At 38.2% G+C, this 17,146-nt stretch overlaps 1 protein-coding gene across 7 annotated transcripts in view; it reads left to right on the forward strand.

Annotated features, from left to right (window-relative positions):
- Positions 1-17,146, forward strand: part of KDM6A (lysine demethylase 6A) — a 150,668-nt gene that overhangs the window by 70,924 nt on the left and 62,598 nt on the right. For 6 of the 7 annotated variants that reach the window (XM_077781680.1, XM_021538648.3, XM_021538650.3 and 3 more), the window contains 2 exons: positions 1,461-1,519; positions 9,519-9,639. In XM_077781680.1, coding sequence (XP_077637806.1) covers positions 1,461-1,519; positions 9,519-9,639 — 180 coding nt within the window. Of the gene's footprint in view, positions 1-1,460; positions 1,520-9,518; positions 9,640-16,794; positions 17,134-17,146 lie in introns of those variants that run through there. The other variant, XM_077781682.1, reaches the window with a different exon arrangement.

Consider the following 17,146-nt stretch of genomic DNA (forward strand, 5'->3'; position numbering starts at 1 on the left):
TGGAATTGGAGATATTTGATCTTTATGATGTCCGTGTTGTGCTTTTATTCAGTTAAACAGGAATGTGGGTTTATGGCAGTATTAAAGTGTTCTCTTCTATTGTTTATGCACTTCCCTCTCCACTCCTCTTAACATCTTCCAGTGCTCTGCTCTCTCTAGTATCTGCTCCTACCACAGCATTTTCCTGGAAGCTGTCCGTTGCTGAAGCTGTGATCCAGCTGCATTCATGAGAGGATCTTTGAAACTTCCCCTGGTTTTAATTTGCATTTAGACGATGCAAATGAGGGATAATGAAATTGTCATATTGGATCCTGTTACTGATGAATGCTGCTCTTTGAATTGTCTTCTGGTTACCAGTTATTTTGTAGGAAAAACTTGATTATAACTTTCATATTTGGATTGGATTTAAGCCATAATTAGTATTCCTTTTGTGGGACTCCTCAGAAATTTGACTTGTTAAAGAACTGCATATAAGTGGCAGAGAGATTATCTTGAAGTGTAGTCTTCAACAATTGAAATTCCAGCTCTTGTCCATGTGTCAGAGCTTTGGGATGCATACCTGGTTTCTCAGAATCAGAATTATATATGCGAAAAGCCTAAAAATGTGTCTTAGGCAGCGTGTACAATGTTTCCTGTAAATAATGGAATTGTTCTGCTCAATAAAACACAACCATGCTGTGGCATAGCTTTGCAAAAGAAAAAGAAATTGTTTATTTTTCCTAATTTAGGAAATATGTAATAATTATTTGTGGAATGGGATAGTTAAACATTCATTAAATATTGTTAGTAATTTCAGTTTAGAAGCAAATCATAGTTTATATGAAAAGAAAATTGAAGGAAAATGAATTTCCAGAAGGGGAATGGTTTTTGTTGTTTTAGTTTGGTTTTTACCTTTTGCAAATGGGGGGATAGGAAATAGAAATTGGATTGATGATGAGAAAATATTATTGTTCTAGGTTTGAAATTGATGGTCTATTTTTTTTTGTATTCAGAAAAGTAAAATATCCTTAAGCATACTTTCAGATTTGTTTAATTAGTGTTCTACATTAGATACTGAAATTAGAGCATGTATCTTTGTTTTCTTTTATGTGAGTATAAGTCATTGTGACTATGAAATGGTGCTTGGTCATAAACTTTTTTTTTTCATTATATTAAATTGCCAAAGGTTTCTACTCCATCATTTCCTTCCCTACTGTTGTACAAGTAGAACAGAGCAGTAAAAATACTTGAATATTGTGGTTGCTCTTGCACCAAAACAGCCACTTTTTTTGTGACCATGGAGAACCACTGCTTTTTTTTTTTTTTATGTCTACCTTTTTGTTTCTTCTTTTTGGATCTTCCTGTTTGAGGTGAATTTTAAATATATTTGTCATATAATGGAACTAGAATATCAAAGGATGGATAAAATATTGGAAGCTTGCTCTTATCTGGGTTTTAAACACTGTTTCTTTCCTTTACAGAATGCTGCCTTTTTATATGGCCTTGGTTTGGTCTACTTCCATTACAATGCCTTTCAATGGTAAGTTGGAATAAGCTGCCAGTGCCAGTATTTTGTGTGGTATCCCATCCATGTGTGATTATTTCACCCTCAGTTCAGTGTGAGTGTAAAATAGTTTAATTTTGATTTTTTTACAGATAAGGTGTTTGCAGGTGTTACTGTCCTGGGTCAAAATCTATATTACTGTTACATACTTGGGGCAGCCACAACAGTTCCATGAGAAGGAAAGCAGAGAAGAATTTGCACTCCCTGTAATATGATTCAGCAGTGGGGATGGAGCAGAATGACTTGACAGGCTTTTGGGAATTGTTGTTATTGATAATCTGTGGCCTGGGCTTGTTGGAAAGCCTCTTACAAAAAAAACTGCTTGGAAGAGAGGTGGTAAATGGGGCTTGTTTTCATTTTGCTTGGTAGGCAGAAGTTTTGGCAGAGCTGCATTAGGTGAGGGGTTTGGATATGAGAAGCAATAGGCTCAGATGGAATCAGTGTTTCAATCTGATGAAAAAACTCAGGGTTAAAATTGTTGTAATTTCTGTCAGGGCTTTGAGGACTGAGTGGGGCTTTGTTGAGGATGGGGGGAGGATTGGGTTTCAGTTGGCGTTTTGGTTTTACTTTATCAGTGATGAGAGTGGTGAATGGAATGGACTGAGTCACTGAGGTTGTGTTCAAAGGTCCTCAGACTTTTATTGGTGTTTAATCCTGTGGAGATAGACTTAATTCATGGGCAAAAAGTCAGAGAGGTGCAGTTGCTTAGGTCAGTGCTGTTTCACACTCAGTGTGGAGGCTGTTAGTACAGTAAGTGTGGGTTCAGTACTTGATTGATCACTAGAAGTTCCATTGTGTTACTCAGCTAAGCCTGATTGCAGTTCTGGATGCAGTGAGTGACCAGTGACTGGTGGTTGGGAACAGGATTTCTCCCCCACATCTCCTTAAATTGTTTCTGTGTATCTCTAAGGCAAAAATATTTATGCTTTTCTCAGGATAATATGCATAAACTTTTATTCTTCAAATTTGAATAAGTTGGTTAAATTATTAGCTCAGAACATGGATTATTTTATCTTGCAGCTTACTGCTTTCTTTATTGATAGTGGTGAAATGAATGTTGTTCCTTTGTTGTATTGTACAGGGCATGCAATTCTGTTGCATTCTAATTAACAAGAGAAGAATATAATAGTTTTCAGAAAGCCTCAGAATCGACTGTTTTAAGATCGTGATGAAACTTGGTTGAATTTTACCAAGTTTCAGAACATTCTAGTTGCTACATAGTCTTGTCTTCATCATTTAGCATTCTGAAGTATTTTGTGCACCATTTCTTACAAGCTGTATCTTGTTACAGTTTGCACTGTGAAAATGGTAGATAAACTGTAAGATACATAAGACAAAGAGTTAGATTAAGAGTAATTAATTTTTTGGAAAGCCACCTGTTCAACATAGACTTTTGCCATCATGCTATTTAGTATTTATAAATTAGAGCTTTGAATTAATTTAGATTTTTCTTCACTTGTTGGCAGCATAAGTGTAAGCTGACATCCTAACTTAAAAAACTGCACATAGATTTCCTATTAGGGTTGATTAGAATAATTGTATTTTTCATTTCATTCATACAACAACGTTATGTATAGTGTGGTGCTAAGGGCATTGTGTATCATGAAAGTGTTGGGTAGAATTTTTAAAAAAAGAAAATCCAATGTAGGTAAAATCTTACACTTTCGTGTGCAGTTCAGATTTTTAATCCCTTTGAGTGCCTTTCTTCACCCTTCTCTGTAATTTTTTGGGGCCAAGAGCAGAGGGATATGGGGCTGTTGGTGTTCAGGTGTGACAAAATCACAATAGACTTGGAGATGATGGCAAGTCATTTACAATAGGTGTTGTTCTTTGAAGACCTTAATCCTCCACAGACCTCTCACAGATTTGCAGGAGAGTCCTCTTCCAGAGTGAAATGCTAATCTGTCTTCCTGCTGCATTTATTCCATCTGTTTATGCTCCTAGAGGACATGGATCTCGATATTTCTAGCAGGCAGAGGAAGACTGTTCAAGTATTCAAGACTGTTTAAGGTGGTTTATTTATTCTGGTTCATCCATGAACTGTTTTTTTTTAACACCACTGCTTCAGATATTCAGAAATTTTAACAAGAGGCAAGTACATAGTCCTCCTAAAAGGAAGGGGTGAAAAGTACTTGAGGATTTTTTTCCATGTCTCATATAAACAGGGACAATAAAAAAAGCAAGTGGGAATAAGATCAGCTTTAGAATTATTGTCCATATATTTTATATTATTTTTAAAGTTTTCTAGCTTTCATAAAAGGATGTGTTGGATTGGCTCCAAGACACTTAATGCAGTTCACTGTAATTCAATATTGTACATATTTTTATATACTAGAGCAGCATTGCAGCATTATCTTAAGTACAAGTCTTAGCTGTTACATCATTTTATGTTGATGATTTTGTTTAACTGCTCATGTAAGAATTCAAAGTCCTCGACGTATATATGAACCTCACAACAGTGTGATCAGACCAAACCTATTTCACAATTACTATAATAAGATGTGCCATAAGGTGTCATCTCCATAAATTGAATCAACTACAGTAAAACATGCCTGAAGGATGTGAAATTTTGATACTCCTTTCTTTTACACCATCTATCATCAAGCAGTAAGTGGTTGGTTCATTTTTACTGTTGTTTCCCTGTTTCTCAGTTACAGTAGAAAACCAGTAGAATGAGATATTCACATAACTTTAATAATTTCATGCCCTCCATAGCTGTCTTACAGATTGAACATTATTAAAGAATCTCAGCAGTTAGTCCAAGGCTATCCCTAATTTCTGTAAAATACCTGCACCCAGGTGTGGTGGCTTGGATACCAAATTTTTTCTCCACTTCATTTAAAGTTCTGAGCCTGACTGGTTTATCATCTGCTGATTCCACTGACTTCCATCAAGACGAAAAGATGAAGCCCAGGCTCTGACATTGTGGCCTGAAATTGAATTTCACACCCTGTGGATCCCAGTGTACTAACTGTGGTGCTCCAAGGCCAGCCTGCAGTGTTTTCAGACACCTGGCAATTTGCTGGACAACTGAGGAAGGCTCCAGATTCCTCAGGAACACCTTACAGGAGACTGAGATCAGTCACCCTTACTGCCCCATTTGGGCTCTTTGCCCTGAGGCTCCTCAGTTCAGGGATTCCTCACCAGCTGTAGAAGCTGAGTGTCATGGAAAACTCAGTCCTACAGCACTGACCCTTAAAAAGCCAAAGACCTGCAAGAAATGATCCAGACCTTTTCCTCACCTCCATCATGACTAGAGACTGCTGTGAAAAATCAATCATTCCTGAGTGGAACTTCCTGACCCCCCTACTCCCTGATCCTTCCTAAAGCAGAAGCACTGTCATCATCTGTTCAATATCTAGATATAAAGATATCTAAAACCAACATCTCTGCTTCTGACTGGGTTCCTCCATACAGAAAGTCAAGTACATAGTGGGGTGTGTAGGAATGCACACTGCCAAGTGGAGACCTCTAAGAATTCAAACACACAGTCTGTACGTACTGCTTTGTCAAATATTTCTCAGGTTTCAGGTGGCTGGGTCTATATATATATGTATTTTTCAGGTATATAAAATGGGAATGGACATGTAGAATACATATACTCATAGCAATTAACCAGTGATGAAGTGGGAAGTTAACTTTCCTTTCATTATCTTATCTTGCTGTGATTTCATAGCAATCTACTCTTGGATTTGTGAAAACTCTGCTAATGCTATGGAGAAAACTACTCCCAGCTGCTTTTCTAGAGAATTGTTTAAAGATTTTGCTGCTCAAAATATTTTGCCATTCAGCTCTTGCAGTCCTCTGGATAGAAGAGTTGTAGTTAAAGTCTGTAAAAGTGTTTCATAGACATTTTGTTTATGTTCAGACTATGATTATGTGGTTCAAATAGAAATTTGTCCATGCTAGCCTCCTATCACTTTGATTAGTAAGGCTGTGAAATTATGTGAGGCTTAGAATAGGTGGTCAGAAAATTGAAAGAGGGTAAGAACAAAAAAAAGAAAGTTTCACTCCAACTGCATCAAGTGACATTAGAATAATGTTAGGTTCTTTTATTTTGTACATTCACTCTGATTTTCGTGGGTTTTGTTTGAAATGTACAAAAGTGATAACTTCTGAATAGTTAAAGTTATGTTCTTTTATTATATTCTTTTGCCGAGTACAAAGATGATTTTATTCATAGTCTATTCAAGGAAAAGCATCCAATAAAAGTCTTATGAGTTTTAAACTAAATGTTTAATATAATAATCTATTTATTATTCACCTGGTTTCTTCACTTTCATAATGGAAGGCATTGTTGTATAGATTAGTGGGTGGGACAATAGCTGCAGTATTGATTCTGGCAGTCTTGATTTGGAGATGTCATTTCTATTTTTCCTAAATTGCTGTAGCTGGGTAAAATGAAAGTGCTTTTCATTCTCTGTAGAGTCTGTTTTCCAGTCCTGCTTTCCCAATTTGTTAAGTGTTAGAATAGCCTTTCCTGCCTGCTAAGAGAAATGTCCTCATCCTTGGAGAAAATCCTTATTTCATTTTAATAAATTCTACTAGACTTAACCAGCATTATCTCACCATGCAGGTGTCAGTATCATCAGAGAACGAAAGTCCTCTCTTGCTGAATTCAGATGACTCTTAATTTATTTCTGCAGTTTGAGAGCTCCTGGCCTTTCATTTAATAATTTTTCCTTTGGACTGATGCATGTTTAGTCTGCTGAAGAGTGAGATGAGGAGTTCTGTCTGTGCATGAAGGGCAGTTAATTATTGGAGGAGACTCCCAAGTGACTTGAGGCAGGCTCTGTGCCATCACCCCCAAAGGAAACTGCTGGACTCATCCAGCTGTTGGGTTATACCTGCACTTCAGGTTTTGGTCAAGCCATACAAGAGCTTTGAGGGAAAACATCTGGATAACTTGGGTGCCTTGGATCCTCCAGACCCTCATCTTTCTGGGTGTAGGCTTGGACAGAGAACAGAAATGGGATTAGAGATGTTTGAGAGTAAACAAAGATCTGTGCAAGAATCAGGTGACTCTGCTGTGTCTGGGAGGCCCAGCTGTGGAATGGGTGTCAGTGCTGCTGCAGAGGTGGAGCTGTTTGATTTGATAGTCAGGAATGAGTCTGGAGCTCTGGGCATGGCAGTGGAAAACAGGCAGAGGATTATGCTGTGGCCCATGTTCTTGATGTGTCCTGTAATTATGAGCATGTTGCTATTTTGTTTCAGTGTTTCCTGCAGGCAAAATTACATCAATATTAATTCAGCTGTGATGTAAAATTGCTTGTCTGTCTGTAAGAGTTAATAAGTAAATGTCTTTTCAGAGCTTGAGTATTTTATTCTATAAAAATTCTACGGAGTATTTAAATGAGGTTGTAGTTATTGAATTAGACATGAGTACCTACCACTGGTAAAAAATGTTGAAAATGCTCTTTCAGATCACTTCATGGAGGAAATTTTGATGCCCTTTTTCACAGTGGTGGAAGTAGTTTCTATTTTTTATTATTCATGCATGTCATCCTGGAAAAAAACTACAAATTGTAAAACCAATGTAGAATTAGCACTAAATTTAAGTAAAAGGTAAAATTTGATTTTTAGTTAATTTAGTCTATGCAAAGATAAATCTTACTCAAAGCTTGGTCTCTGTGACCAGCAGTTTCTGAGCTAAATGTGACATAGTCTTTCATGTTGTCTACTGGTGATAATTTACAGGTTTTACAGTGCTGTGCTTCTCTGAAAGACTGGGGTAGGCAACATTCTTGTTTTTTTGAATGAAGGACAGTATACATTCAAACTAAATTTGAAAACTGTCCTGGAAAGTTTTAAATTATACTTTTGGCTTTGTTTTACTCCATTGCTCAACAATGTCCGTGATTAATATTTCCTGTTCAGTAAGCAAGAGACTACAGAAATATTTTTGTTGCACTCAGATTCTCTTAAATTTTTTTAGAAATCCTCTTCTTTATGATCTTTTCAGTGGGGACATGACAGGGGAAATACCGAAATACTATTTTCTGATCAAGCAAGGATGGCTAAATGAGGAACATGAAGTTTACAGGATATCAGTGTGGTCACACTGTGTGATGTGCTATAGAACTGCTATGTCTTCATTCCCAGTTTTTGTCTTCTCTTTGATTGGAATCATAGACAGTGGTTTTCTTCCTTTTTGGGACTTAGGATATTGTCTTTGAACAAGATACAGGTAATGGATTTTAAATACCCGTGGATAACATACCTAGTGCCCATATTAGAGTTAAGAGAAGAAATGCAAATACACAATAATAAAATCTATATTCTGTCATAGCAAAAACCTAGCTTAAAATATGTGCTGATACTTAGTGATGAGGCCAGTCTTTGGCTTTTAAGTTTATGAGTTCACTGTAAATACGAGTTTTGTGATTCACCACCACCACAGGTTTTCAGGGAAATTTAGATGAGATGAGAGAGTTTAGCTCTGGTGCAGGTTTGTCCCTTCAGCACTTCACTTGCTCATTTTCTGTGTGCTGGCAGAAAAGTAGGGTACTGGGTAAGGAGAGCCTTCCTGAAGGATAGTAGTAGAGGAAGCTTCAGTTCCACAATAAAAATTTTATACTTTTTTTAAGCCTATCTGCTCCTAAGTTCTATTTTAAAAAGTCAGATAATACTTCAGGTACATACAGGTGCCTTGACTAGAGGAAGTTCTGTGCCTTTGATTTGCTTTGCCATCGATGAGAAAAAAAATCTGTAAGAATTTTAGAGTAGAAGTGTTCTTGCTGAAGGATTAAAAAATGTTAATTTATGTGTGTTGTCAGTAAAAAAGTCTGTGAAAAATATTTGTTTGAATTTTGCATTGTATCTGCTAACGATTTTTTTGTCCTTATAAATAAGACTTTACTTGGAGAGTAGGAATTAAATCAATGTGCCTAAAGAGAGTGATTTTAAGCACTGTAGTTAATCCCTGTCCCATGTCCCTGTGCTGCTCCACAGCGGGTCCAGTTCTCCACATAGACTGTCCTGTCACCTGCCCCCTTGGCACCCACCTTTAGGGTTCCAGGGGCAGCAGATGGGATTGTGTTCTCTGGCCTGGGGCTCAAATCTACCCTGAGTGAGGCTGGTTCTGATTTCTCTTGTTGTCTGACCAGTGGTGTACAGGAAGGGATTTTATTTCAACCTGTCATTGGATTTCAGGCAACAATGAGACTTAGTTTCTATCTTAATTCCTCTGTGACTTTAATTCTGTTATCTTTTAGTTGCATTTCAGCTGTCCTAGTTTTATGCAATGGCCTAAGAGGCAGAGCAGTCCTGTTCAGAGTCACTTTGCTTCTGCTCCAAGATGGAGTTGTTAGATGGCATTTCTGTTTTATCTGGTACGGTGCCATTATTAACAGGGAGAAGTGAGAGAGGATTTGAAGGTAAGGAAATAGAATCAGAGCCATCTTCACATATCATGGGAATATGAAAGAAAGTTACTGTGTAAGGAGCTGGCAGGCTTTTATGTCTGCATTTGGAAGTAATGGAGCAACTGGTATTATCTGAGTCCTTTTGTGGCAGTGGTGCTAGGAAAGGGAGGAGAAAATGGGAAGAGGAGAGCAGGTAGGTGCAATGGGAGATGTGTGTGCTCTCCTCTGCTGCTGCTTGGGAGTCTGCACTGCTGGAATCAAAAGCAACCTGCCTGTTGTAAGTGAACTTGCACTAATTTTGTAACTAATTTGTGAGTCACCCTCTCAGAAATATCAGATGTGTTAGTGTATTTCATGCAGCAAATTAGTTTCTCTAAATTAATAGAAAAGCTTAGACTTTCAAATACATGAGGATATCTGGAGTTCAAAATTACCCAATCCTTGAAGAATCAAAAGCCATGCAACAGAAACATTACATGTAAACCATTATTTTGGTATTTCCTTCTGTAACAATACTTTCTAATCCACTTTGTTAACCTTACAAAAAACATTGGTTGTAGAGTAATACTTCAGCAAAACATCATTTTTTTTAATTTGTGTTTTTCTTTCAGGGCAATTAAAGCATTTCAGGAGGCGCTTTATGTTGATCCCAGCTTTTGTCGAGCCAAGGAAATTCATTTGCGACTTGGGCTTATGTTCAAAGTGAACACAGACTATGAGTCTAGTTTAAAGGTAGGTTTGAGTCCTCTCAGATTGAATTAACATTTCTTACAAGTCATGTGTTGCATCTTAAAGCTGCAAGGAATGCATAAGCACAGACAAGTCACAGAGCACCTGCTGTAGAAATTGAAGTGCTTTAATATGAAGTGTCTTTGTCTAAACAGAAGAAGAGTTTGAGGTGTGTGAGGTGCTACACTCAGATGAAAAATTTGGTGTAGGCCTCTTGTTAAAATTAGTGAACCTTGGGGGAGACTGAGGTTGTACTGAAAGCTAAAGAAAAAAAAAATAGCAACTTGCATTATTTGATTTTTAGATCCTTCCCCCCACCCACTTTTCTGTTGTGAACTGGAAGTTCTTGGAATTAGTTGGAATTAGTAAACTAGAAAGTTTTTATGCAAAATAATGTCTTTTTTTATATAATTGTTGCTTTTCTAGCAGTTAATTATTATTTTATTGCCTGGCTTGAGAGTCAGGTTCTAAGGCCACAATTTCTGGCTAATCAATTGGAAATTGTTTATGGTAACAGTGCTTTGTTTCTTCTGTATTTCTTCAAATTCCTTACTGTTTACATTCTTTTCTGGTCTCTGATTGTAATCTGACATTTTATCTCACTCCATTCAGCACACGTGCCCATGCTTTTCCTCTTCTTTCTACTTTACCCACATGTCTTTTCCTTCCTGGCCTCTAAATTTAGCTGTTACTTGTCTTGGAAAAAGGAAGAGTTCTTTTAACGGACTTGCATGTGGTGGGAAATACACCTGCAGGGCTGAGAGTTTGGTAATTAAGTGCAATTTGTAAACACATTTCTGCATATTAATCTTCCCTAAAAATTATTGAAAACAATAAGTGTTTTGTTTTCAAGAATCTTAAGGCTTTTTTTTCTTGGCATATTGTTTTCTTGGGTTGTCAGAATCACATTGTCCAAGACTTGAAAGAGTAGAGTGTTACTCTCAATTTTCCCTTTCAGTGTCTGTGATGGAGGGAAGCAGTTCTCTCCCCAGGCTTCTCTTTTCATCCAGAGCCCAAGGTTTCACCTACAGATATTGGTGGAGTTGGAAATTGTGCAGAGGAGTAGAAAAAAGTCCATGCAATGAATGGTGAAAGAGAGCAAGGAGAGGTAGATCACTGTTGAGAAAGGGATTATGTGTGAACTGGAATGATCCTATTTTCTTATACTTTGGCACAGATTTGATAAGTCATTAAATAAATGGAATAAAATAAGTGCTGAAGTACATTTGGTTTTATTTTTAAAGAAGCTGGGAGAAAATAAGATTAAATTTACAAGGAGGTGGTCATTTTCTAATCAAGTAGTAGAAGAAAGTCAATGATCTCAAAAGGTTTTTTCCAACCTAGTTCATTCTATGACTTTAATTTTTCATATAAATTGATCAAGAAATAGATAACCTTTTTCTGCTGTCCCATAAAATTTGCAGTTCTGTCAGTGAATCAGGTATTTAAATAATATTATGATAAATAAATATTATGATAAGTCAGTCTAAATCATTTCTTGTGTTTGATGTTCACAACTTTGCAAAACAAATCAGTCACTTACCATGCGGATTTTGAGTATACCAAACTTTAAGTTTTCAAAACACCAGCTACAAATGGGAATAACACTGAAGTAGTATTTTGCAAACAAAGAAATCAATCTCTTTAAATTCAAAATTATCATAATTCCATTGCTTTTATGTGGCATATGGTTAAGTTGCTTTAGGAAACAAATGGCCACAACAAAAGCACTTACCCTGGGGCAGAGGAATGGTCTTCAAAGGATGGAGAAATGAACATGGGTGTTTGCATTGAAGATGGTTTCACGTTTTTCTTAAAGGAATATCACTGCAGCTTGTTCCTAGAAGTTAATCTCATCTTCTGCCTTGCAGTCCTGATTGCCTTGTTCAGCACTCTCAGCCACATTGAATCAAGTGATTTTTCATTTTTTGCTTTTCCCCTTTTGCAGACTTAGGTGGATCAGAAGTCTGAGCTAGCTCAGCTTGAGATTGCCTGGTTGGTACATCCAGTGCAAGATTGATGAAATGGAAAGGAGGGGACAGAGCTGTCTTATCCCCTTCTTATTCAAAATGTAATGAGAAACTGCTCTGGAATTACCAACTGAGACACCTGAAGCAGAGTTTCTGGTTTTCTTCTTTGCTATGGAGGTTGCAATACTGAATAAAGAATAACAGTGAGGAACAAAAGAAAAGACCCAGTGGAACTTGGTCTTGAGCACTTTGAGCTGTTTCCAGTTCAACTCAGCTGTGGATTTAAGGTACAGTCCAAGGACTTACCTACTTTGTTTGAAAACAAAGTGTTACTGATCGAAACTTCCCAGTTCAAACATCACAATCTGTTGGTTGTGGAGAAAACTCAGTAGAACAGTAGCTTCTTCAAAAGCCAATCTGACTGTGATTTTAAAAAAGCACACCTTAAACCAGAGCTCTGAGTGACGAGAATATAAGAGGCAAAACAGAAAATGCTTTCTTAGTGAAGAGAATGAAATGATGTGCTGGTGCACTGGTTATGCTCAAGCATGGAGAAAATAAAATGGGGAAGGGATGTGAGGAAAGTGTGAAGGGATGTTTTCACACAGTGTGTCTCATTCTCTAGGACATGAGAGAATGAAGATGAGTATCTTCAAACAAAAGAAAGATAAGAAACCCAAAGCAATGAAAAGACGGAGTTGTTTTGTTGTGCCTGTTTTGGTTTTGTGGACCTTTTAAAAAATATCCATGATTTTAGAGAGTAGTTAAGGGTGTTGGGATCCAGCCTGCCTGTGACTTGCCTTAAACACAGACCTTTTTCCTGGGGCCTTTTGCTCCATTCACACGGAGGCAGAAAGTGGAAGTAGCTTTTTCATCTGGTGTTCGCTTGTGGCTGCCCTGGATTTCACAGATTGTACCAACGTTGCATTAAAGTACTTTGAAATATCATAATGTTTTTGATGGTATTTAAACATTCATGTTAGGTCTGTAATTGCTAAGAATAAACCATTGCCAACAGATGAGTCATTGTCAGTGAGAGGCATTGTCAGTGAGAGTCTTCAGGCAAAGGGGGAAGATGGAAGTCTGAAGGTCATATATTCCATGTTTTTCACAATTTTAGAGCATTAACATAAATCATCTATATTTTATGTAAGCAATTTAAGCACAAAATTAATTTTTACTGTTTTAAGATGTTGGTGATCAAGACAGCTAGAGTGCTGTTTTAACAAGGATAAAATCAACTCCCAGTGTTTTTTTCAAAATCAGTTACTGGTTTTGCCTGTTCTGCAGTTAAGATTTGCAAATTACAATGAGAGTCCTTGACTTTCTGTGTTACCTCGTTGCCATAAACTCCTGCAACACCAATGCTGTTGAAAATTACTTGGCCTTCAGGCTTACATTAAGGAAAAAAAAGTGTCCCTTCTTGAAAAGAAAACAGTCCTTGTATAATCAGGCAGACTGGGCAGTGTTACCTTCAGAGGTGAGACTTGAAAGCTGAATTTGCCCCTTTCATCAGAAGAGTACAATGAATTCCAAAATTAACTGGCAGTGACCTGGGGGATGGATTTCTTTTTAATAGATTGATGACTGTAGGAACACCATGCTACTGAGGTTTACCTCACAGTCCAGCTTTTTTCATTTACTATGTCCTGCTGTCCCTTTCCTGTTCACCACTTCTTACAAATGACACAAGGAATTCTCTGTTCCTTGATGGTAGCTGTGGTGGCACTGTGATAATCTGAAAAGAGAATAAAGCAAGATCTCTAGGGATATAATATATCTTTTTATTCATTGGGCAAATGTAGTTGGAAAAAATATTCATACTTCTGAGTTTGTGCCACATTATTTCTGACATGGCACTTGCTGTCATGGTCATTTTCCTGTTGAGTGTATTTTCTTTATTTGCCCTCCTTTTTTCATAGGTGCATGTAATCATTTTCCAGATGTGTGTCTCAGTTCTTCTCTTAAGTACTGTTGAATCTTAAACAATTTCTAGAAAATATGTGGGAATGAAAGATATCAAAGAGAATTTTGGAGGACATTCCTGTATGACATAGTGCTCCAGAGCCTTTTGAGATCTGGGAGCTGAGCACCAGGTGCCAGCTATGGGAAACCTTCTGGTGCTCATCCTGCTTGGTGGTGTTGAAGTCTCATGTATTTAATGGGGATCATGAAAACCCTTTGAATGCAGAATTCATACTTAAGGGAGAAAATAAAGCTTTGTTTTTTATATTTATTAGATTGATAACAAGGAGGGGGCCAGGGGGCAGATTTTCTGAGGGTTTGGTTTTATGAGGGGAAGCTTTGTTTGCTTTTGTTTGGAGATTTGTGGTAGGGAAATTGTATGGGTTTTGTTGGATTTTGTTTGGTTTGTGGGGTGAGTATTTTTTAATGGGTGGTCAGTAGGAATGCTGGACACAAGCAGGTTGGTTTATAGCAAACAAAGCAATGTTTTGCTTCGGGAATTTTATTTAATTTTATTACAGGTACATCCTTTACCCAGTAACAAAACCTTTAGAAGAATGAGAGCTCAATTTCTCATGTTTTCAATTATCTGCCTTTTAGTAGAAATACTGATTCTGTCTTTCACATACAGAAATTTTTCCTCCTTCTTTATACATGAAACAGTTATTCCAGTAGTTTGCTTCAGGCTTATGCTTTCATCTTGCCCATAAATCATCAATTTAAATATAATTTTAATTTTTTAATTATTCTTCTAAAGATTCTCATTTGTTAGTAATGTTAAGACATGCTGCTTATATTAGGATAAGAAAAGGGCTGCAAAATAATTAAAATGTGCATGAATTGTATGAATATGCATGAAATATAAAGAAATTAAATACTGATGTACCAATGAACAGCTTGAAGTATTTATTTATAGTCAGTCAGACACTTTTCTACTACTTATTCAAATATTTCTCCTGTATATATATACTTATAAAAGATATTTTTAGCTAGTGCCGTTATTATATGCCAACACATAACTGTTATAGACATATCATTCATGTTTTATGTTCTTTCTCTGAGTAATAAGTAAACAAGTATTTAGGAAAGTGAAAATTTGTGATTTTGAGCCTTCATGTGCTTTTTTACCACCTAGTTAACTTTCTTGTATGGACTTAGATTAGTAATTTTTTAAGTTTAAACATTGTACATTGAAACCTTACGCATTTTTATTATTAAAAATAACTAGTCAAAATACACGTGGCTATGAGACATTTTAGTTTCTTATGTCTAGTTTTATGTCTTTAATTCTACAGGGAACAGCTGCTTTTTCAGGTAAAAAACAAGGTGAAGGGCTTTGGCTCTTGCAAGTTGTATATCCAAGATTTCAAGCGCTTCACACAAAAAAGCATTTTGTGGAAAGCAAAATGAAATTAATCAAAAGATCATTTCAGTAAAAATACAAGTGGTTGGAAAGCAGCATTTGGGATTGAAATTTCTCTTTTAGTCTTTGTAGTTTGCATCTGTCAGTGGTGGAAAGACACATCCAAGAAGTAAATCCATGGAAGTTTTTTAATGCAGCATGGCACTGTAATGAAACTGCAGGAGAGTTATTAGTGTGACTGGTCCTGACAGTGGATAATGATAGCGTAATGTGTTCTCTTTTATTCTCTCTTACCTAGAATTACAGGTGTATGTTAGAAATGCAATGATTTCAAAGAGGAGTAAGTGCTAAAACTGAATTACTGTGCTGTGTGGCATCTTCTGTCATTTGAGAGGTCGGGAAGAGCACACTATGGGAAGAAGAATAGGTAGTTCAGAAACTGAGCATTCAATCTAAGGGTGTTGGTGGGGCAGCCGATATCCTTGGATATCCTTATTGGCTGGATGGGGCAGCCCTGGGTGTATGGACAGACTGGGGAGTGATGTGGTGGAGAGGAGTGCTGTGGAAAGGGGCCTGGGTGTCCTAGTCAGTGGCCAGGTGAACATGAGCCAGCAGTGCCCTGGCAGCCAGGAGGGACATCCCTGTCCTGAGGGACATCAGGCACAGCATCACCAGCCAGACAAGGGAGGAGATTGTCCTGCTCTGCTCTGGGCTGGGGCAGCCTCACCTCGAGTGCTGAGGGCAGTTTTGGGCACCACAGTGGAAAAAGATGTGGAGCTATTGGAGAGTGGCCAAAGGCAATAAAGATGGTGAAGGACCTTGAGGAGAAGCCATATGAAGCTGAGTGAGCCTGGAGGACACTGAGGGGAGACCTCAGTGCACTTAGAGCTTCCTTGTGAGGGGCAGAGGAGGGGCAGGCTCTGATCTCTGCTCTGTGGTGACAGGACCCGAGGGAATGGCCTGAAGTTGTGTCAGGAGAGGTTTAATTTGAATATTAGGAAAAGGTTCTTCCCCCAGAGGGTTGGTGTGGCACTAAACAGGCTCTCCAGGGCAGTGGACACAGCACCAGCCTGGCAGAGCTCAAAAAGGGTTTGGTCAGTGCTCTCAGGTACATAATGTGACATTTGTGGATGGTTTTGTGCAGGGCCAGGAGTTGGACTCGGTGATCCCTGTGGGTCCTCTCCAACTCAGGATATTCATTGATTCTTCAATGAATATTGAAGAGTTTCATTCATGGACCTTCTCCTTAAGAGGCATCTCCATCCGGACAGATCCACTTTTATCAGATGTAGCTGTAAGTGCAAGGTTGGCATTCAGGGCACACAGAAATCCTCCAGGGTAGCCACAGGTCACCAGCAAGGACTGAGCTGTGCTTTCTGTGCAGCCTGGGCAGCTGTGGGGGCTGGAGGCTGAGTCCTGGAATGACCCCGGCTCGGTGGATCAGCTCCGTGGCCGCGCCGGTGCTGCAGCAGACTCCCAGTCCTCCCGGTCCCCCGTGACGTTCTCTTGCTGCTGGCAGCCTTTCAGGCTGTTAGCACAGCCTCAATTCTGATGTCGCAGAAATAATGCATAAAAGGTAGAGGCAAATGGGAGTGTTGAGATAGCTTTGTGAAAATCACTGTCTAAGATATTGGTCAGTAAATTCAGATGCAACCCTGCAAAAATACAGCTTGTATGATCTTTGAAAATAATTTTTCTCTTAGGGCTTGTCAGAACAAGAGATTTTTCAGAGCACACTGCTGCTGTTCACTGTATATATATATATATATATATCTGTGGCTTTTGTTCCGTATGTCCTCCAGCAGAGTTTTTTTTCTTTCATCTGTAAGTTGGCTTTTTTTTGGTTTTTTTTTTTTTTGAATGTTGGACAAAAGTACCTGAGTGTTTACACTACACAAACCTTTCTCTTGCAAGCTGAATTTGTTCTGAGCTCAGAAAGCAGTGGAGAGAGCAGCAGGATGAGCTGCTGTAGCAGCACATGGAGCGTGTCCTCTCCTGACCCTCTCCCCTGGTCCCAGAGATGCCTGGCAAATGGAGGCTTGGCACCCTTCCCTGGCTGGTTACACAAGGCTCTCCGTGCCCTACTTATCTGAACAAAAGCTGCTCTGAGCAACACGGGCATCGCACCTAGGTCACACAGGCAGAAAAAGCCATCTCCTGATAGAATTTTACTGAGTCATGATGGAGCTTTCCTTCATGGTAAGTCGGTGAG

This window comes from Lonchura striata, chromosome 2 (genome assembly GCF_046129695.1).
Source record: "Lonchura striata isolate bLonStr1 chromosome 2, bLonStr1.mat, whole genome shotgun sequence".
Taxonomy (NCBI): domain Eukaryota; kingdom Metazoa; phylum Chordata; class Aves; order Passeriformes; family Estrildidae; genus Lonchura; species Lonchura striata.